This window comes from Monodon monoceros, unplaced genomic scaffold (assembly GCF_005190385.1).
Source record: "Monodon monoceros isolate NGI ecotype Baffin Bay Population unplaced genomic scaffold, NGI_Narwhal_1 Super_Scaffold_9, whole genome shotgun sequence".
In the NCBI taxonomy this organism is placed as follows: Eukaryota; Metazoa; Chordata; class Mammalia; order Artiodactyla; family Monodontidae; genus Monodon; species Monodon monoceros.
The window spans coordinates 16,416,990-16,437,982 of record NW_021703786.1 but is presented as its reverse complement, the minus strand read 5'-3'; the positions used below and the strand labels follow the sequence as shown (position 1 = coordinate 16,437,982).

General features: G+C 45.4%; 1 protein-coding gene across 11 annotated transcripts in view; it reads right to left on the bottom strand.

The window, feature by feature from the left end:
* Nucleotides 1–20,993, bottom strand: part of CDK12 (cyclin dependent kinase 12) — a 64,160-nt gene that overhangs the window by 3,645 nt on the left and 39,522 nt on the right. For 2 of the 11 annotated variants that reach the window (XM_029211319.1, XM_029211320.1), the window contains exons 14-18: nucleotides 20,572–20,989; nucleotides 8,984–9,094; nucleotides 7,294–7,438; nucleotides 6,359–6,439; nucleotides 3,347–3,445 (exon numbers count right to left, since the gene is read on the bottom strand). In XM_029211319.1, coding sequence (XP_029067152.1) covers nucleotides 9,079–9,094; nucleotides 20,572–20,989 — 434 coding nt within the window. In that variant the 3' untranslated portion in view covers nucleotides 3,347–3,445; nucleotides 6,359–6,439; nucleotides 7,294–7,438; nucleotides 8,984–9,078. Of the gene's footprint in view, nucleotides 1–558; nucleotides 1,569–3,346; nucleotides 3,446–6,358; nucleotides 6,440–7,293; nucleotides 7,439–8,983; nucleotides 9,095–15,719; nucleotides 20,990–20,993 lie in introns of those variants that run through there. The other 9 variants (XM_029211314.1, XM_029211316.1, XM_029211317.1 and 6 more) reach the window with 9 other exon arrangements.

The following is a 20,993-nucleotide window of genomic DNA, read 5'->3' as shown; positions in this document are numbered from 1 at the left end:
TGCCAGGGAGAGCTGGGGGAGTGGAGCTGATCCCATCTTCCTACACGAAGAGCAGCTGGTCTGTCCCTTCCTCCAATCAAAACTGTCTCTGGATCCCCAGGAGCATCCCGCAGAGGGCCCCTCATCCCAGCTGGACAGCAGAGCCGTCATCGGTGAAAGGAGTAGAAACAGGCAAATGGAAACTTAGGCTCTGTCAGAGAACTCCCCTCCTATTCTCCTCTGAGGTTAGAAGGAGGATATCTATTATGTGTCTGGATACACTGGTATCCGAGATCCCTGTTTCCTTTTGCTGAAACAGGGAGGCCCTTGGGACTGTGGTCAGAAGCACAGCTGATTCTCCTGGTCCACTTTCTGGCCCTGTTCTGCTGATATGACCTCAAACACAGTAGTCTATCATCCCCCTGATTCAGAAAGTCAGGAGAAGATGCACATTGCCCACCTGACCTGTAAGGGAAGAGAAAATCAGCACCTTTGAAGATCATGGTTTCTGTTTCCAGCGAAAGAGTACTGAGACCACGTAGTGGTAATCCTTCCAGGTTCTGGTCCTATAATAGTGCCTTTTTCTTTTCTTTTTTTTTTCTTTTAATTTCTAAGTCGTGCTGTGTCAGCTGGGTACCCAGACCTCTGGGCAGGTAAGTGAGAGTAGGGAGGAGTAGCTGTGTCTGCCTGGAAAGCCCCTTTCCTGAAGGGTGCCTAGGAGCGCTGAGCTGCCTCAGCACAGAACCCTCTGTGCAGCCCACGGATACACTGGGGCAAGAGTGACTAGCCTCTCCTATCCTTTCCTCACTGGGAAGCCTCTCCCTGGGAATGCTCAGCCTCCCTGCTATCTTCTCTCCCATTTCCCTCTCTTCCTTCTTAGCTGGGGCCTCTCCTTGCCCCACAATCCAGATGACAGACCTCTATCCACGGCTCAGAGTGGGGGAGAAATGGGGTAAAAGAGACCTCTAACAGGCCTAGACCCCCTTCCCTTCTGTTGTTTTCATGAGCCACCCCTGTTGCTATGAGCCACCAGAACCTTGAATTCAGGTGAGCTGCCAGCAGCCTTCTCCCTCCCCACAGCCGCTCCAGCCAGGAAGATACGCACCTAAAGGGCCCCAGAGCCCACTGTCTACTCGCAGGGCCACAGCCCCCTCCTGCATCCCTAGGAATCTGCACCACAGACACACTGGGATGAGTTAGAAAGAAGTGCGACAGACCCCACCATGTGCTCTGTGCTGGAGCAGAGGGCCAGCTGCCTGTGCAACAGAGCAGGATCACCAGCCAGGAGAGCCGGCACAACTTGGGCACAGAGCCTTGTTGGCATGTTAGAGGGGGCAGGGGAGGGGATGGGGTAAGAAGGCTGTTTCAGGAGCACACATCTCCTCCTGGCTCCCTCTCTGGGCACTGTTTCTTCTCCTTGGCTTCTCTCCCTGGGTACTGATGGATATCATGGCACTGCCACCTCTGAAATATCTTCCTTCACTTCTTCCATGGCTTTGGGAGCTAGAGAGGGGATCTGCATGATAACCTTCGAGGTGTTGAGGTGGGAGGTTCAGACATCCAGCTCTCTCACCAACCAATGGGACACACTGAGGGAGAAGGAGGAAAGGAGCCCCATCAGAGTAAAAGCTAAACCCTGGGCCAGCAATGAGCTCCTCAACAATTCCCTCTTCTCTAGAGCGCAGGGGATTCTGGGTACCGCTACCTCTGCCTTCTGCTTACTTCAAGCCTATCCCTCCTTCCCTGCAAAAGCTCAGGGTTTCTTCTGGATTCCAGAGTAGGCTCCAGGCTCTGACTCCAGGGCTGTAGATCTCATACCCTTGGCTAAACCTTGGGAGTATGAGGCAGGGCTGGTGGGGATTGAGGGGAGGGAGATCTTGTTCCTTAGAGAAACATCAAGAATCTAGACTGAATGCTTTAAGGGCCTTTTAGCCCCTCCAATATACCTCTAATCTTGGAGTAGGGGTGGACAAGGGGTGAGAAAGAGGGCCTAGAGAAAGCCTGACACCTCCTCTCTCTCTTCACTGCGTGCTCCTCCTCTGCTGCTCTCTGTTTCAGAGGAGAAGCAGCAGCTCTGTAAACAGGAGCCATCTAATAACCCCCCTGAACAATACTCAATATGAACGGCCTGCCTTATGTTATGCAGCCAGCCCCACAGGTGGGACTACAGGCCTCAGTTTCCAAATTTCCCCTCTCTAACTTCTCTCCTCTTTCAGGCTTCTCCCCCATCTCCCCCCACGAGAGAATCTTCCTTTTCAACTCCCTGGCACAGTTTTCCTCCCCCACCCCCACTTCTGCAGGCCCTTGGAAACAGGGGAGGAGCTAGATGGAGTCTATCCAGACTGTCCTGAGGCAATGCAAGGGGGCCCTTCTCATCTTGTTGGTAGTAGAAAAGGCAGAGAATTAGGTAGCCAAGGAGATGACCCTGAGTGTCTAAGACAGAGCAGGGTGAGTCTGGGGGCACTTAGAGAGGTGCATCTTGCTCTTCCCTAGGGACTCTGGGGACATTAAATGGTGTACTAAGATAGAGGAGAAGACAGTTCTGGGAGTAAAGGATAAGTGTTGGGGGTTTGGAGGGTGTGACAAAGTTTCTACCCATACTGCTTTCCGCAGCTTAGTCTCATGAAGCACAGAACAAAGAATGTTGAATTTTTTGAGGAAGGAAGGAGATGCCAGGAAATGCCATCTTTGGCAACTTGGTGGGCAAGCCACTTCTCTCCATCATTCTTTCTTAACCCTAGTGTCTGAATAGTGAAGGAGGTGGGGGTGGGAGATGGGGACAGCTGGAAATGTGCCCCTCTCTGCAGTGTGCACCAACACCGCATAGAGCCAAATGGGGCTTGACTAAGAGCTTTGGGCCACGGCACCGCGTGAATACAGGCGCATTTCTGACTCAGCTTTCAGAGCCTTGAGTTTTAATTCTGTCTCTCTTCTTGGCTTAGACATGGCACAAGACCACTCCTCGCTACATTTTTTGGCATAATTTTCTCTAGCAGCTTATACTGCAGCAGAGAAACTTGTGATAAGATCTCAGGAAAAGCTCAATATTTAGTCACCATCGGGGGGTTTATTTCTTGGTTAAGGAACTGGGGAAGTTAGTGTATCTCCTTCCCTGTGGACCTTTTAGAATATGGTAAAATCTCATGGGAGTGGGAGGTTCTGGGGGATCTGTCTACTTGGAAGCAAGGGAACGGATGAGATGACCTCTGGAACAGGCTGTACAAGGGAAATGTTCCCCCAGTAATGCACCCACCTGACTCCTCTGAGTTGCTTCCAAGACTTAGGAGCCAGAGACTCCAAGCAATAGAGAATAATATTCTGCCTACCATCTTCCCTTGACTTTCCTCCCCACACCCTACCTACTTACATTTCCCTGTGTTCCCAGGAACTCTCCAAATCCAGGAACAAAAGCAACTCCACGGCAGGATTCAACTGATTTCCCTTCTCTGGGTCTCTGTTTTCACATCTGTAAAATGAATCGTTTGGCAAGATGAGCTCCAGGTTCTCTTCCTTGCAACAGTAAGGGTCTATGATTCATACCCCAAAGGCACCAGCCCTCATCTGCATGCTGTTTTGCATGTAATCTCAACGGCACTTATTTTATGTCTAAACACACAGAAATATCTCTGAACCCTGCCCTTCTCCTCCCTGTCACCACAGTCTCTGGTTCTACGGTCCCTAGTTCCTGTCCTCCCCTTCAAGGACCTCAAAGCTCTATCCCCACCTTCCTTTCACAATTTTACAGCACTCAATGGGACAAGCTCAACCAAACAAAACCTCGGGAACAAGAAAACAGCCTTACCTAATATCCTGGCTGCAATTTTGGGGCCCCAAACTGAGTCAGCTGGTACAGTTCCATCCTTTTTGGAGGTCCTGGCCATTGGGGGGAAATCCTGGTACCTCTCCCCAGTGCCTCCCCTCCTCCTCCACCTTGCTATTCTCCATGCCAGAACACAAAGTGGCCAGTGATTGATGGGCCTGGGTTCCTGGTAACCGCACCCAGTGGCCCAATCCTCCTCCCTTACCCAATCCCTCCCCTGTCCCTATTCAGAGATCAGATTGTCTCATGTTGGTCCCTGAGGTCCCATTAATTAAAAATACATCCAATTAAATGGCAGGTGAAAACGTGCTATTGGAACTCTCCACCCCCCTGCCCCAGCTTGGTCCTCCCCACCCCCATTTTAAGGCTCAGCTGTGCTTTGAGCTGAGAAAAAAAAGAGAGAGAGACGAAGAAAGAGGGAGAGAGAAGAGGAAGACATAGAGGTGGGGGTATTCGGCAGGGGAGCTATTTGAACCTCTGCCAGGGTAGCATGTGCCAGCCTGGGAGGGTGGCACTGTGCCCTGGTGTCTAATTTCTGGAGGTGTGAGTAGGTTCAGTCAGCTGGGTACCCACTTCCATTTCCCTTAAAGGGGCAGTGGGAAGTCAAAGGGTGTGTCTAGCTATACTGCCCTCCTTCTGGGCTTGGTGAAGGAAGGAGTAGAAGTATAAATGGTAGAGGGCCCTTAAGAGGGGGTGTGATGTTCAGGGGTTGGGAGAATCTGAGGCTTCCATTCTTGGCATATCCCTGCTCTTCCCTGAACTGCAAAGAAGATAACGAGAAGCTGTTTGGGACCCAGGTGGCAGGGCATGGCTGTGCTCCCGAGCCGGGCTGTACCTACCCCTGCCCACAGGAAAGCTGAGAAAAAAACGGAGCGATGAAGGAAGGAGCCATAATTTGGGTGGGAGCAGATAGGTCAAATAGGATAAAATATACAAGCATGTACATTTGTGTGGGCAGCACCTTATAGGTAAGAAGATCTGGAGGGACTTGTCCTATTTGCCCTTTCTCTAGGCAAAAAGAAGCAGCAGTAGTGTGAAGTCACCTCAAACTGGCAGGCTGTGAGTAGGGCATCTCTGCTCCTCCACATTTATGGTGTCCCCAGCATTTTGTCAGGTAAGGCATCAGCCCCACCCTCCACCCCTCTAAAGCCCTCTGGCCCCAAGCAATGCAAAGCTAGTAGGCACTGAGAGATGTTGGGAGAGGAGCTAGGAAAAAAAGGGTGACTAAGGGTGGTACTCAGAATCCAGGCAGTAGTGGGGGTATCTGCCGACCGAGGGCCCCCGTCTGGCCTCCTTGGCAGCCTCAGTACCTCCTCACTTCACTTTAACGCTAATTGGAGATTTTAATCTGCACTGCTGCGCTGCTCGGGGTGCTGGGGGGAGCGCCAGCTGTGCAGCAATTCCAGCAGCACCGACTGTTTAATCAAGCTGTCCTCCTGGGGAGGGGCCCTCGATCATGGGGGTAGGAGGGAGGAGGAGAACCTCTGTCATCTCCCTTAGCCTGTTCAGCCTGGAAGGGCTTCATGGAGACTGAGGGTCAAATATGGGACACCTCATCCCCATAAGGGCTCCACGGCCACTTGGATCCCTAGCAGAGACATTACACAGTACGGAGGCGGCATGAGGATCAAGGGTCAGAGCAGCCGCCATGCCCATCCTGCTTTCTGAAACTACTGTCGTCGCAGCGCCCCAGAGTGTCCTGGGTGTCCTCCAGCCATTCAGGTGGTAAACATCCTCCAGACCATCTTGAGCTCTGCGGGTTTGTGCTGGGGGAGGTGACGGGGGCATAGAAGACTGAACTTTCCTAGTCTCTCAGTCTCTCTGAGAGAGTCCTCTCCCCAAAACTCTTTCCTAAGAGAGCTAGTTCTTTAAGAGCTACTTCTCTTAAAACAATTGTAAGAGATTTTTTTTTTCTCTCTCTCTGAAAAACCAGATACCTCCACCCTCTGGGCCAGAAAGAGACTGTCTTAGAGGCTGGGGACAGTGGGGTGGACAGCTGGAGCCTGCTACACCTTGAAGGAGAGAAACACATGTGCAAGGTGTTTTGTGACTAGAGCTAGGGGGCTTCCCAGGTTCAGCTGGGAATATAGTGACATGTCAGTCCACTAGGGAAGAGCATTCAGGGTCTCAGGCCATTTTTAAGGAAGAAGAAGTGAAAGAACAACTAACTATTCTTCTGGGTCCTTGGGCCCCTGGTCTCAGGCTCTCTGGGGGGTGTTTCTGACCCCTATCTTGGAGAAAGATCGCAGAGTCCCCCTCTCCCCTCACCCAAACTCTGTCTGCGGAGGGGCAGGAGTTTTAATTGGTCAGCAGTGCCCTCGTGTGGCAGAAACCAAGACTGCAGCCGCCCAAGTGGACGAGCAGCTTTGAGGGATCAGACATCCAGGTTGACAGAGAGGTAGGCAGGGTACCCCAGGTGCCCAAAGCTTACTTACTGCTCAACCACTTCCAGAGACATTTCCTACTTTCTAACACCTACTCTATCCCTCCCTCCATCCCATCCTAACTGCTTCACCTCCAACTCAAGGTGTGTGCCTACCGGGGGAGGGAGAACCTTACCCAGACCTGGCGCTTATTTAGGCCTGCGGCTTGTGCTGTCTGGATTGCAGGGGTGAGAGAGGCATTGCTGAGAGACGAGACCTAAGGTCAAAAGGGTAAGCTGATGTCAACTCCAGTGGCAGGAGAGGCTCTGGCACCCCTGCCAACTCCCTGTAAGTGCCAGACAAGAGCTGCCACCCGAGCTCAAGACGGAGTATTACCTATTGCTGGGTTCTTCCCTGTAGCAATCTGTTCGCTACCCGCTGGAGGGGTCTGGGAATGAATACAGAGAGACTCTTAGAGTCTGAGATCCTTGTCCTCAGGAATGGACACCAGATAAAACCTTTCCCTCAAAAGATTCAAGTGTTCCCCAAGGATGCCAGGCCACTGGACAGAATGCACATCTGGACTTCAGGCTTTCAGCTCGAAGAGAAGGGTTGCCTGTCATTAGACCCTTCCCCTCCAGTGTCAAATACCAACCATTTACTGTTTACTGTTCCCTTCTTTCCACATGCACTAAATGGGGGAAATGTATTTGTTTTGTTTTGTTTTTTTGCGGTACGCGGGCCTCTCACTGTTGTGGCCTCTCCCGTTGCGGAGCACAGGCTCTGGACGCGCAGGCCCAGCGGCCATGGCTCACAGGCCTAGCCGCTCCACGGCATGTGGGATCTTCCCGGACCGGGGCACGAACCCGTGTCCCCTGCATCCGCAGGCGGATTCTCAACCACTGTGCCAGCAGGGAAGCCCGGGGAAATGGTTTTAAGCTACAGAAAAGGGGGTGGAGAGTTAACATTAGGAAGGGCTCTCTAAAAGTTAGGGCTGGAAGTCACCAAGGTGGAGAGCTGAGTCACAGAGGCCTTCCCCTTGTTGGAGATATTTATCAACAGAGAGAAATAGTCCCAGGGAGAAATATGACCCTGTTTAGGGTTGGTGGGTAGGGAGAGGAGCACACCTACCTGGCAGCAAGAAGGGTAGGGGTAGGCATAGTAGGTTGGTGACCTGCCCAGGTCTAGGCGTTGAGGATGGAAATAAGCAGGCTGGCAGACCTCTACTTCTCGTGTCTTTGCACAGTGTTTGGAGAGGGGGGATCTCCCATCAAACCTGGAAATGATGTGGAGAAGCTGATGAGAGGTAGTAAGAAGGGATATCAATGCCCTACCCTCACGCAAAAGAAAGAAAGAGAAAATAGCTTCTTGGGGAAGAAGAAAGCAGGACTATGTGTACGTATGAGGTGGTGGGTGAGTGGGGCAGGTGCTGTAGAGAGGCTGAGAGTAGCCAATATCAGCATCACACTATTGAGGAATATTCATTAGCACAGCTGTGGCCAAGAGAAAAGAACAGGAATGAAATGACCACAATGCCAACTGACAGGGTTACCCACTCCAGCCAGGAGGGAGGAATTGCTAATCAGAAGACAGGACACCATAACAGGGTCAAGTAAAAAGCTAAGGATCTCCCAAGGCAATAGAAATAAAAGCAAAAATAAACAAATGGGACCTAATCAAGCTTATAAGCTTTTGCACAGCAAAGGAAACTATAAACAAAACAAAAAGTCAGTCTACGGACTGGGAGAAAATATTTGTGAATGATGTCACCGATGAGGGCTTAATTTACAAAATACACAAACAGCTCATACAACTCGATAACAAAAAATCAAAGTACCCAATGAAAAAATGGGCAGAAGACCTAAACAGACATTTCTCCAAAGAAGACATATAGATGGGCAGTAGACACGTGGAAAGATGCTCGACATCACTAAGTATCACCTCACACCAGTTAGAATGGGCATCATTAAAAAGTCTACAAATAACAAATGCTGGAGAGGGTGTGGAGAAAAGGGAACCCTCCCTACATTGTTGGTGGGAATGTAAATTGGTGCAGCCACTATGGAAAACAGTATGGAGGTTCCTTAGAAAACTAAAAATAGAGTTACCATATGATCCAGCAATCCCACTACTGGGCATAATATATCCAGATAAAACTATAATTTGAAAAGATACATGCACCCCTATGTTCGTAGCAGCACTTTTTACAATAGCCAAGACATGGAAACAACCTAAATGTCCATCGATAGATGAATGGATAAAGATGTGGTACATATATACAATGGAATATTACTCAGCCATAAAAAAAGAATGAAATAACGCCATTTGCAGCTACATGGATAGACCTGGAGATTATCATATTAAGCAAAGTAAGTCAGAAAGAGAAAGACAAATACCATAGGATATCACTTATATATGGAATCTAAAATATGGCACAAATGAATTTATCTGTGTAACAGAAACAGACTCCCAGACATAGAGAACAGACTTGTGGCTGCCAATGGGGAAGGGGGTTGGGGGGAGGGTTGGATTGGGAGTTTGGGACTAGCAGATGCAAACTATTATATAATATATAGAATAGATTAAATAACATCCTATTGCATAGCACAGGGAACTATTTTCAATATCCTGTAATAAACCATAATGGAAAAGAATTTAAAAAAAAAAAAAGCTAAGTAAACTCCTCTGGAGATCTTTGGGTATAAGAACTTCCCTGAGACTGTGTGTGTGTGTGTGTGTGTGTGTGTGTGTGTGTGTGTGTGTGTGTATTAATCCCTTACAAAAGCAGGTCAGTGGCCTCTGATTGGCTTAAGGTCCCTACCTGGCCTTAAAGTCTGTGAAAGTGACTGAATTTTGCAGGGGTCCGGATGTCAGGTAATTGATGGACATTACCAAATTCCTCAGGGGCCATCACTCCTACTGCTGCTGCCACCTGTAAAAGAAAATTCAGGTTATATTAGAAATGAGATAAGGGATTAGACACCAAAAAGGGTCTATGGGCTTTCACCCAGGGAGCATGGCCTTGGTAGGTAAAGTGATGGCAATGGTCACCACTCTTCTAATTCACAGAGCTGAGAAGGATTCTGGTGAACCTTAAGTATGCTCCCAAAGAGAGTTGTAAGTGTTCTAAGATTCCTAGCTCCAGGGAACTAGCTCCCAGTCTGATAAAGTAAAGAACCATGGTTCCTATACTTAAAAGTTAGGAATTCAACAGAAATAGAAGCTGTGAAACCCAGAATTATAAAGGGCAACGAAGGTTCAAGGCTAATGGAAAGTTAATGCAAGAAAGTGACTCAAAGGAGGGCATCTAGTTTTAGATCAGATAATCAGATTGTATTTGAAGCCTCTCTTGTCCAAAACAGCTTCTTGAAGAAAGGCTCAGAGGTCAGAAAAAGGTCCTATGAGATAGAAAGGAGGTTTGTGGGACAGCAGATTTGATGCAATTTGGGCAGGTAGGTCTATACACTCCCTGTGTAGGGATTAATCTGCATGGGGACCAACTCCACATTCCTCCTGTGCTATCAACCAGGGTGTGATGGAGAAAACGTAAAGATATGTACTGGGATCTATTTGTCAACAGCAGTCAATACTCATTTTGCAGCCTCCCAGACCCTCTGACCCAGACCTATAATTCTTTCTACCTCTAAACTGCCTTACTCCCTCCAAGATACTGCTTCCACTTTAGGAACTCGTTAGCATTCCCCTCCCTGCACGTCAGTAGCTCCCAGACTCATGCTCAGAAAATAAGCATTGGAAGGGACTGTAGAAACATCTGGGAGAGGTCCAAAGAGGGGAGGGGAGTCTCAGTACCAGAGTGAGATGACTTTAGAACCTGCTGTGCATGTCAGCGCATTGAGCACACTATTCAGGGCTTAGGTCATTGTGGAGCACACCACCTTCCTTCCGTCCCAACAAAGGAGAAAACCAACCCAAAGCTAAATAACAGGGGGGAGGAGTACAGCCCCACCCCCATTTGCCTGTAATCTCAGGAGAATATTTTATTTTACTCAGAGTTCTATAATCCCTTCTCTCATTCAGCAATTCCCCTTAGTTTCCCAGCAAGTGAGGTGTTTTCCTTCTCCTTTCCTTCTGATTTTATTTTTCAGTATAGCTGTATTATAATGCAAAGGAGCCTGAGTCGAGCTTTGGGGTAAATTCCTCACAATGCCTCTGAGGATCTTTTCCCTACTATCCAACCCCCAGAGATAGTTGGCAACGAGCTCCTAGAACTATGGTGTAACTCTGAGGCACCAGGATCTTTGGCTGTGGCTTGCCACTTGCTTCCCAACGAACCAGAGTTCTTGACTCTAAATAAAAATTACAGTTGTAAAATTTGCATGTCATTGAAAGATTAATCTTTGAGGTAAAAATATATAAAGCTTCTCAGTTTTTCTACTAATTTTTTTAACCTAACTTCCCCCCTCAATCTGTCCTTCCCCCCTCAAAATCTCACAGCCCTACCTTCCTTTCTGGAGGAAGCACAGGGCTGTTAGGAATTGATGCTCTTGGATTCTAATCTTGGCTGGCTGCCACTAACTCACTGTGATACTGTGGACAAGGCATTTCCCTTCCCTAAGCCTCAGTTTCTTGCTCTGTAAACTGAAAAGTTGAATTAGGTGGTCTCTAGTTCCCTTTCTAGCTCTGGCCATCTATGATTCTATCAGGAAGAAGACACAAGTGTCCTTCCATAAGGAAGTGAGATAGTCCTGCCCTTCACACCTTTCTCTCAGGGCCACTGCATAAAGAAGCTCCCCTGTAGATGCCTGCCTTTTTCATGCTGGCTTAACTAAAGGGACAAACAAGTGAGTTCCAGCAGGAGGCCAAACTCCTCTGATTATGAAGAAAAGATGTTAAAAAGGTGATCTAATTCTAACCTTGAATCTTGAGAGCAGATAGGAGAAAAGGCAGGTATGTGGCAGGAAAGAGTATGACAAGCATGCCCCACTAACACACTGAGCACACTCACCCTAGGGAGCCCCGTATAACCAGTGACTGCTTAGCCAACACAACTGTGTGTGGAAGAAGAAAGCGAGGACATGTGTAAACACTTCAGGAGCATAGACGTAAATGTCCGATCAATGCATATACACTCACTCCTGCTCTCTCCCACTTAGGCCTATACGTGCCTTGTAAGAAGCTATAGTGGGAGGGGGCACCACATCCCAGTCTTCTCCCTCCCCAAAGTCAGAAAGGAAGAGACAGTGAGACAGGAGATACTTGGCTTCCTATAAATTGTTTTGTCCTTCCTCACAGCTGCAATCAGAAGCTAAGGGCTCCCGCAGGCCTTGTTCTGATCTGCTGCAGGCAACGGAGGGTTTTTGAAACCGAGAGGACTTGGCTGCGGCCCCGTTTCAGCTGCCATTGGGGCTGGCTAATGGGCTCATTCGGGAAGACCCCCGCCTGCTGCACTAAAGAGTCCCCTGCCGACCCCTTCCCCAGTCCCAACCCAATTAATAAATGGGGGCTCCCACTTTATGGCTCTGGGAGCAGGAACCAGAGATACAAATGACCCCCAGGGAGGGAGAGAAAAAGGCCTTCCAAGAATCAAGCCAGAGAACTGTGCATCCACAGGCACATGCTGCCACAGGCTAGTCATATCCCATTTTCAAAGCATTTAAGGGGAAGAAACTGGCAAAAAAACTGTATTTTCTTTCCCAGATCCAGAGTGGGATAGCATTCCTGAAGTCTGCGGGTACACCCCAGGAATAAACTCTCTTTCACTTGGTTCTCCAACCTGAAAAAGTCAGAGTGCAGGTGATCATCTGGGCACATAGCATGTGCTCAACTATTTTCCAGGGGCTGTGCCTCCTCCTAGACTCCGCAATAATGAACACAGACATATTCCATCAATTGGAATTATTAAAAACAAAGCAGCTACCTCTTTCCAAGTTCTCATCACCATCAACAGCATAAATATGTCCTGGGGTTATCATCTTCAACCTATCTTTTACTCCTCCCCTCACATCCAAACTATCATGAAGTCTTGCTAATTCTACTGCCCCCTCTCTTTCTTCTCCTTCCCCTTGTCCTACTCTAGTCCTGGCTCTTGGGGCCTTACATCTGGTTAAGAACAATAATATCCTAGCAAGCTTTCCTGCTTCCATGACCTAGTATAGCTGCAAAAGGCCTCAATGTCATATTCATCTCATCATGCTCTGCTCTGTTACTGCTTACCAAATCAAATTCAAATTCCTCATTCAGGCCAACAAGATTGCTCCTCCAACTTCATTTCCTAATATTCCTTTCCCGTACTACCCTGACTACTCCACTCATAGCCCTCTGCACAAAACACATAAGCTTTCCATAAGTTTTCTCCCTCTGATCACCTTCCTCTCTTCTGTTTCATGTCCTCTATCCTCATTACCTTCGAGGAATCTTTTCTGGTTAACTCCCGTTTTTCTGATTACTTCTTTGCTTTGGTTCCTTCTGTACTATGTTACTATTTTATTTTATAACCTGCATTAATGTACTGACTTATTTCCCTACTTCCCACCAGGTATAAGCTTCATCTCTCACTAGACCCAGAAGCTTCCTAAAGTTGGGACCCTCTCATAATCTTCCCCAGAAGTTGCCCTGTACTCAGGACATGATCCAGCTAATGATATTACTGCTCCCCATAGAAGCAGCCCTCATGGTATAATTCGGGATATCATATCAAACAACTACAAGAAATACAATCTTACTCTCAATGTCAGTTTTCAGGCTGCCACCTACCCTTACCAACATTGAACATGACTTCAAAGTGTGTTGCAAAACAAAACAAAAACCTAAAATATATATATATATACAGTAACCATAGGATTTTGTTTATCTTCTTAATTCATAGTATATATACTATTTTTTTAAGACCCCTTAGGATGAGAAGCCCCATTTTGTTCCCTATTTCTAAGATTAATCCTATGTTCTCAGGTCATGACCTGATTTTCTAGAATGAAATCAATCCCAGAGGCAACAGTAATCTTGTTTCCTACCAGCCTTGTCTCTAGCCTGCCTCTGACCCATCACATTTTTGGAAGGTACCTAGGAATAGAGAAGTTATTCATGAGTCTCTCTCAACTACTTAGCAAGTACTTCCTTAGATTAACCTCACTCTCAAATGTTGACTCCACTTCCTCTAGTTTAGCCCTGTGTGCTTAGACAGGAAAAAATTATCTGCCACCCCCCTTTATCTCCTACATATTGCTCAGGACAATAAGGATTTGCCTTTTATTCTTTCCATCCCTTGGCCTCAAGGTGCTTAATAATCCAGATAATAAAAGCAAAGGTACTATGGTACCTGACACATAGTAGGTTCCAGACAACGTTAGTTCCCCATTCTTTCCCTTCTTCCTCCCAACACTTTCTCAACCCTTTTGGGTCTGTTTTTTCACTGGCTAACGACGGCACTGAACTAGACAAACTAATGTCCTTTTGTAGCTCTAACGTTCTGTGACTCTAATTCACATCTTCTGGTTTGTTTGCTCTTCTATGCATCATCCTCACTTGGGTCTAAAATGAAGGGGAGCGGAATAATTAGCTTCCAGGTTGACCTAAAACATACAAAACCACTTTGCAGGAGAGTTTTAGAACTCCAAAAATACAAATAATTTTTAGCTTGATGCATCCATATCATTTCCTTCTTATTCCTGAAATACTCTCTTGAACTACATAGATAGCAGTGCTAAGCAAAATGTCCTTGATATAAATTATTTGCTTAATATAATCTAGCTTCCCTTGTGAAACTGTCTGCAGAGCATCCCCCAGCTTAAGGGTTCCAGGCTCATCCTCCAACCATAAAGGTAACACTACTGTAATCAAGGGGACACTTTACTCTTTAATGGGGCCTCCTTGAAATGAATTGTGAACCTTTAAGGCACTTATCCCCTTTCAGTACCCCAACAACAATTTTTCCTTCCATCCTCATATCTGTATCTCTTCTTTATAAGCAATGATACACTGTTTCTTTCTGCAGCCCCACCCCCAGACTCCTCTGGTTCTCCCTTCTTTCCCTTATTTCCATCTCCTTCTCATATTGCTTCATTTTATATGAGGTCTTTGGTCCCCTAACAGAAATTGCAAATACTGATACAAGGCCAAACCTAGAAGTTCCTGAATTTATAAAAGGGATCAGACTCCTAGGCTTTCTCTAGGTCTCTGAATTCAGCCTCCTTTCTCCAGGGCCAAAAGCATTCAAAATTGGCGTTAGCCTTGGTAGGGAGGGCTATCTGTCTACAAGCTCATCCTCACCAAGGGTGTCCCTCATCAAACACAAGAGGAAGAAAGATCCTCTCCTTGAGACAACCCATCAGGCAGGTGCCTTCAACTAAAGACAAGACGCTCTCAAAGACCCAGGCTCTGCTCTTCACTTAGCTTTGCTACATTATAGCCTTTTTAAGGTTTCTCCATGTTGACGGCGTCAGGGATGGTTTGGCTTGGATACAATGTCCTTCATTCTTTTAGAACTATCAATATTATCTTCAGGTTACAACTATGCCAGAGCAAAACATCCCAAAATCCATCTGTTTCCAGGTCCTAGGGAACATATGTCTGAATGAATTTACTTCATGGCTATACCCTCTCATTCCAGAGAAGTATGATGTGGCTGAGGGCTGCATATTGAGAAGGCTTGGCTAACAACTACCCACCTAGGGAGTATTAAAGACTAACTGCATATCAGCCTCTTTCTCTCAGCCTTGGACTAGTAATTCTTGAGACAAGAGATATGAGAGCAACTCAGTGGTCCAGTGTTTTGGCAACCTAGTGATTAAATCACCAGGACATCAAAGCAACCCTCATCTGCTTTCTCAAGGACAGCAGGGCCCTCTTCTCATCAAGCTTTACTTCCTGTAGACACCATCTGCAACCGAGCTTCGAAATGTTATCAGCAAAAGCAACAGTCTCAGGATATGAGGGAAGAGAATGAAGCAGCAAAGGTTAACCAGTTAAAGAATCTCTTGTACCCCACACAACATAAATTAAAAGCTCCTTTCATAGCTTTTAGCAATAAGAAAGTTATTACTTTCTCCTTCACCTCTCACCCCATTAAGTTGAGGATTTGGAATAGACATTTGTCTCCTGAATTGCTTCTCACTACCTTTCAAAACTACTAAGCAGCAGTAACTCTACATACCCTGCAGGGTTAATCAATCAATATTTCTGGCAAGACTAAAGCATGTGAGTTGGGTAGTGAGTTGGGAGAAGAGAGAAAAATAGGAAATGAAAGGAAGTGGGTGGACAGGAGATGGAGAGAGAGCTGCACATGGTGAGGAGTGGTAGAGTACCACCAGTAATTCCTTTAGGTGTCATACCTCCCCCAACTGGCTTGGAGTATACTCTCACTTGAGAGTATTCCTAAGGCTATATAGGAACACTAGAAATGCCACACCTGGACAGTAAAATTAACCAAAGTGTCCAGGAATGCTCACCTTTCCTCTCAGGACAACCAGTAGACTCAGCAGTTGCATTTCTCCCTTGGAATGTTTGAATATTTACTCACTTGAGGAACTCCCCACTTCCATTCCACCTAGCCGTTCAGGATGACTAAGTTGTGAACAGAGAAGTAACTCAATACCAAAAAAAAAAAAAAAAAAAAGCAAGCTATTGGGCAGTCTTTAGTAACAATGTAAATCCCAGTTCAGCACAAAGAATATTAACTGTTAACTTCCTTGAGGCATTAACCTTACCACACAGTTAAGGATGCCTGTCTAGGAAAAGACAGTGCCCAAGAAATTTAGGTACTGAACAGTATGGTTTCTACTTAGAAATAGCCTTGAGTGTGATAGAGAAAAAAGTCCAGGTTAGTTAGGTCCTCAACTTTCAGGCCCAGAATTGAAGACAGCCATTGCTATGAAGTGGAAACAATATTCTCTACTAGGTTGAAGTTCACACTCCTAGTCATGAACTTGCAGTAAAGATCAAAAACGAATTCCTTTTCTCTGGAGGGTAAAAAGGAACACAGGATTCCAGGAATTGGAACAATCTTGAGCTCTCCATTCTCCTTCTGGGTAAAGACATGACAGCCCACAGGCAAGGAAACATCTTACTTAAACTGTGGGGATTCAAAAACAAGCTGGCAACCCTCATCATCACGTTTTTGAATTGGATTTCTTCCTAATTTCCTTGTGCTGGTGTACCCCTTAACCTTGTATGATTGCTTACCCCACTCACAACTTCCTGATACCTGTTCTCCCCTCTTCCTGTCTCCTGATGCCTTTCTTTTTTTTTTTTCTGTCCTCTGCCTACTTATGTCATAACTAGCAGGACTGTAGCACATATTACAAGGGAACGTTTAGTCCCCAGTGTCCTAAACCATGAAAGGGAAGGGAAAGCAATTTTCTCCTCATGTGGAGACAGGAAACGATTTTGGAAATAATAGGAATTTTACCCTTATAAATAACTTCGATTTACTTCCTGGATTGGCAATGTATCAGGAAATCTCAACAGAACTAGCAACACTAATCCATCCCCATGCTGGCCCTACTCAAGGCAACATAGGAACTGGCGTGAGGGTGAGAGTTTCTGATTTAAGAGACTATTTTTTTTTGGTCTAAACAGCTTCTTACCAACTTCTCTTGATGACAGTTGAGCTCAAACCCACTTACCTCTCCTTTCAGGAGGAGTCAGGGTACATGAAGCTCAACTCTTTTGATGGCCTAGCACCATCATTACTTTTGTACAACTGTTTTTTACTTTAGAAAATCACATCTTATGATTTCCCCCAATTCTTTATTCTTTAGTTCCTAGTCTAGTGTTTTGAAGCACCTCTTCAAATTCTGAGAACTTTTTTTTTTGTGGTAATTTATGAGTCTGCAGAGATTCTGAGACAAAGAACCCCTAGGATAAAGTGGAGGAGAAATGCCCTTTATACATATAATTAGATCTGCTCAAAGGGTACAGATTAAGAAGTAAATGCAATGGAGCAAAAGTGGTATAGTAACAGGAAATATTTAATTTTCCAATCTCCACTTTCCATTTTTATAAACTGAAAGAAAAAATTTAATATATTACAAAATATCTATACATAGACAAGGTAAACCCGATGGGGGGCAAAAACAAGAGAGAGAAAGGAATACAGTGTCAGGAACCTAAATCAGGGAGAGAGGTGGCAACTGACACTTTTCTGATGCAGCATTCTCTCTCAAAACCTGCTGGTAACCATTTTAGTACTGTAACTATATATGCATATCACACACACACACACACACACACACACACACACACACACACACACACACACACACACACACACACACACACACACACACACACACACACGGCTGGGTGATGTCTATGGCATAAGCTAACAGAAATCCTACTTACAAATTTGTGCTAACTGCCCTGCTTTTAAACATACAGATCTGATGTTTTCAAATCCTTATTGTTCCCATGGACAGTTGAAGGAAAAAACTAAAGAAACTGTGTCAGGCAAATTTGTTTTCAAAACACAAAAATGATTATGGTCAAACCAGTTTTGCCTCTCATTCGTGAACAGAATCAGACTTCTCATCTGTTCAAAATAATGTATTTAATGGACAATATCTCCCATGGTTCAGTAACTAAAACCAAAACCACTTTTGAATATAATTGGGTTTGTAATTTTCTAATAGCCAAGCAGAAATTCTGCCAAACCTGTACTTCCATCACGTTTATAGATAACATAGCTGAAAAATTAGCAAATACCTTTTCTTCCTCCAGACAGATTACAGGTTGTTTCTTTGTCCCTCCGCCTTTAGAAATAGTCCAAAATATTTTTTTTCTTTTTAAAGGTTAGACTCCCAAAATGGGGGTGGGGGTTGAGATGGGATCATACATACACAAACACACACACACACATACTCACCCCCTTCCCTAGTAGTAGGGATGGGGGAATGGAGACTTAAGTATATTATTTAGAGTATTTGGCATAATTAAAAATAAGGGGTGGAGAGGGAAAAACACTACTGATGACTGCTGATAGCCAAAATACAATTAAAATATATAGAGAATTTTATTCATATTTGATGGGAAACCAATTTTTCTCACTGGATACTTTTGGAAGTATCCAAGGCTTAAGTTCTTTAATCAAAAATGGGAGAGCAGGGCTCAATGACTCTAATTCAAATATTCTAAAATATAAAGGCCCATGTCTGAGGACTAAGAAGTCAACAGACAAAAGGTTCAGATGAACTTTAATGCAATTTACCAAGAGCATGTCAGTGAGCCTAGCAAATCTAATCGGACACACTGGTATAAAAAGCCATCAATGCCAAAATGGCTAGAAGGTTCTCTTTTTAATCAGTGTTTGGCCCTGAGGGCAAGGCCAGACCAAAACCCAGAGAATAATAAAGAAATGCACACACCGGATATCTGCCTATTTCAGTAACAGGGGAAAATAGTCTTCATGTAAGTATCAGAAGAGGGTTCTTCTTTCATTTCTTTAAAGTTTTTTTTGTTGTTGTTGTTTTTGTTTTATTTTTTAATTAACGCACCTCTCTCTTACAAGTAGTGTTTATTTTTTAATATAAGAACTTGGCATTGAAACATGAAACTTTGAGTTGAGGTCTGTAAACTATTCTCCAAGATGCTGAAACATATTTGCCTTTTCTTTGTAAAACGGGACTAACCTACGTTTCACAAAGGTCTAGGTCTGTGCAGATAATTTATTTAAATGTTTATGTTTTTAAAACACATTATATGCTGGTACTCACACAAAACTGGAAGCCAGAATGAGAAACCTCCCAGGTTATCCCACCCTGAAAGCCTTTCCCTCTTCCATTTTGTTTATAATAAGGCAAAATTCTTGCCATGAAGTCATAATTTAACCCCTTTTACCAAAACCAAAATCAAACCTCTCTGGAGGAAAATCCCTAAAAGAATTGGCTGGATATACATGCTGAGATGTGTATATGTCAATACTGTTCTTTCTTATGGTCTGCTCTTTTAAAATTATTTTTTAAAAAAAGGTCTCAGGTAGTGATACATCTTCAGAAAAATATCCACCCTAAACTAAGTTACATTTCCATGTATTTTCAGGATGTATTCTTTTCTCTTTGACAATATTACAATGCTCTGTTTCAAAGGTTTTTCTTGACATAAAAATATATGCGTAAACAATATGTATGCTAACTGATCTTAGTAGCCCTCCACGTATGGAGGCATCATCTCCTATCCTAGCTCAGCAGCAATGTCCTAGGCTGGTTGCATCTACAAATCAATTTCACCATCAGAATGTGGTTTTAAAAAAACCAAAAAACATTTTAGAATTGAAGATTTACAGAGAACAATATAGGAGTTTGAATTTCCTTTCCTTTATTTCAAAAAAAGTAAAGAATTATCCCAGGTTTTTGGGCATCTCAACAATTAATTTTTTCCAAACAAATGCCTCAAATAAGAGAGAAGACAGAGAGAGCGAAAGAAAAACTATAAAGATGGGGTAAAAAAGGTAAGAGATGGGGTAAAGTCTACCTACTTGCCCAAGAATGCCACTTTCTACAACCTGCTTCATGTGCAGGGAGAGATAGGGCATGTCTTTTCTCAAAGTGGAGCAAACTTTAAGGACAAGCAATTTATTTGGAAAAAAGGTATGTTCAAGATGCTCAATGGGGTAAAAAAAGAGTTCACTTGAAAGCAAAAATGTGAGATGGTGGAGAGGAAGGAAACATTTATTTAAATCAGCCAGTCACTCTGTTTCCCTTATAGCAAAAGCCTAAGAGCAGCTCAAATTTTGTGAACACTATTCTCTTAAAAAAACAAAAACAAAAAACCACAAAACTTTAAAAACCTAAAGAGAGCCTCTCCTGAACCATCTCAGAATTGAAACTGTTTCCTTTTTCTTCTGCTCAAGAAGTACAGGCAATGAACTAATTAAACATTTACTTTCCAATTTAATGACCCTCTCCGTATTCTCTACTTGTATTTACTAGGTAGAGCTGAAGTAAATGTTCTGGCTATAGCCCATCCAGGGGGAACTGGTGCCAACATCACTGTTTTGTAAGTCGCTTGCTAGTGGCAAGTGAGCAAGAACTACGACAGACAGCTTTGCAGTAGCCGAATGCAGATGATTACCTCACTCTGGCAAACGGTTTCATTAAAGGTTCGGAGGACTGGGCGGAAGGATGGACAGGGAAGGAATCTTTCAGGACTCTGAAGTCTCTGGGTTAGTAAGGAACTCCTCTCCCTCTTCCCCCTCTTGGAGGGACTCTTGTAGGCCCCCGATAGAGTTTTCCATAAGCAGAAGACTGAGCTGGGGCCCCCCAGTTAAGGCCTGCTCCTGAGCTGCTGGCCCCAGTGGTTCCTGGCCCCAGCTCCCCATAGTTTTGCAATTTGGTCTCTGCATGTACCACAGAGTTGCTGCTTCCCTCAGCCTTCAGGAATGGTTGCCCGACCACTGAGTGTAATGCTAAGGGGACCCTGGCAAAACGGAGGTCCTGATCCCCTGGGAACTGCACTGACCCTGTGCCCTGGTAACTGCTAGACTCCCCAAGGTGGCTCACAGAGCCCGAGAAGGTCCTGTTCTTCACCAGGGTCTGGGCCAAGGATTCTGTCAAGGCTGGACCAGAGTGGCGTTCATCAGTGTCAGTGGCACTGAACCCTGTTTCAGGCCCATCATTGTTTCCGTAAGTCCTGTTGGGATGGGGTCGGGTGGAGTAATCCATTGGTCTCAAGGCCTGGTGCTCATGTGGCAGGTGGCCAGGAGGCTCTGCTTCAGGCTGGGATAAAAGTTGCAGCAAGGCGGCTGTCACGGCTGGGTTCAACTCCTGGGGGGCGCTGGAAAGATCGCCTTCAACCAGAGGGGGTGGAGGTGGCGGCGGTGGAGGTCCGGGGGGCTCAGGGGGCCTCTTCTCTGGTGGAAGAATGTGAGGAGGACATGCTGT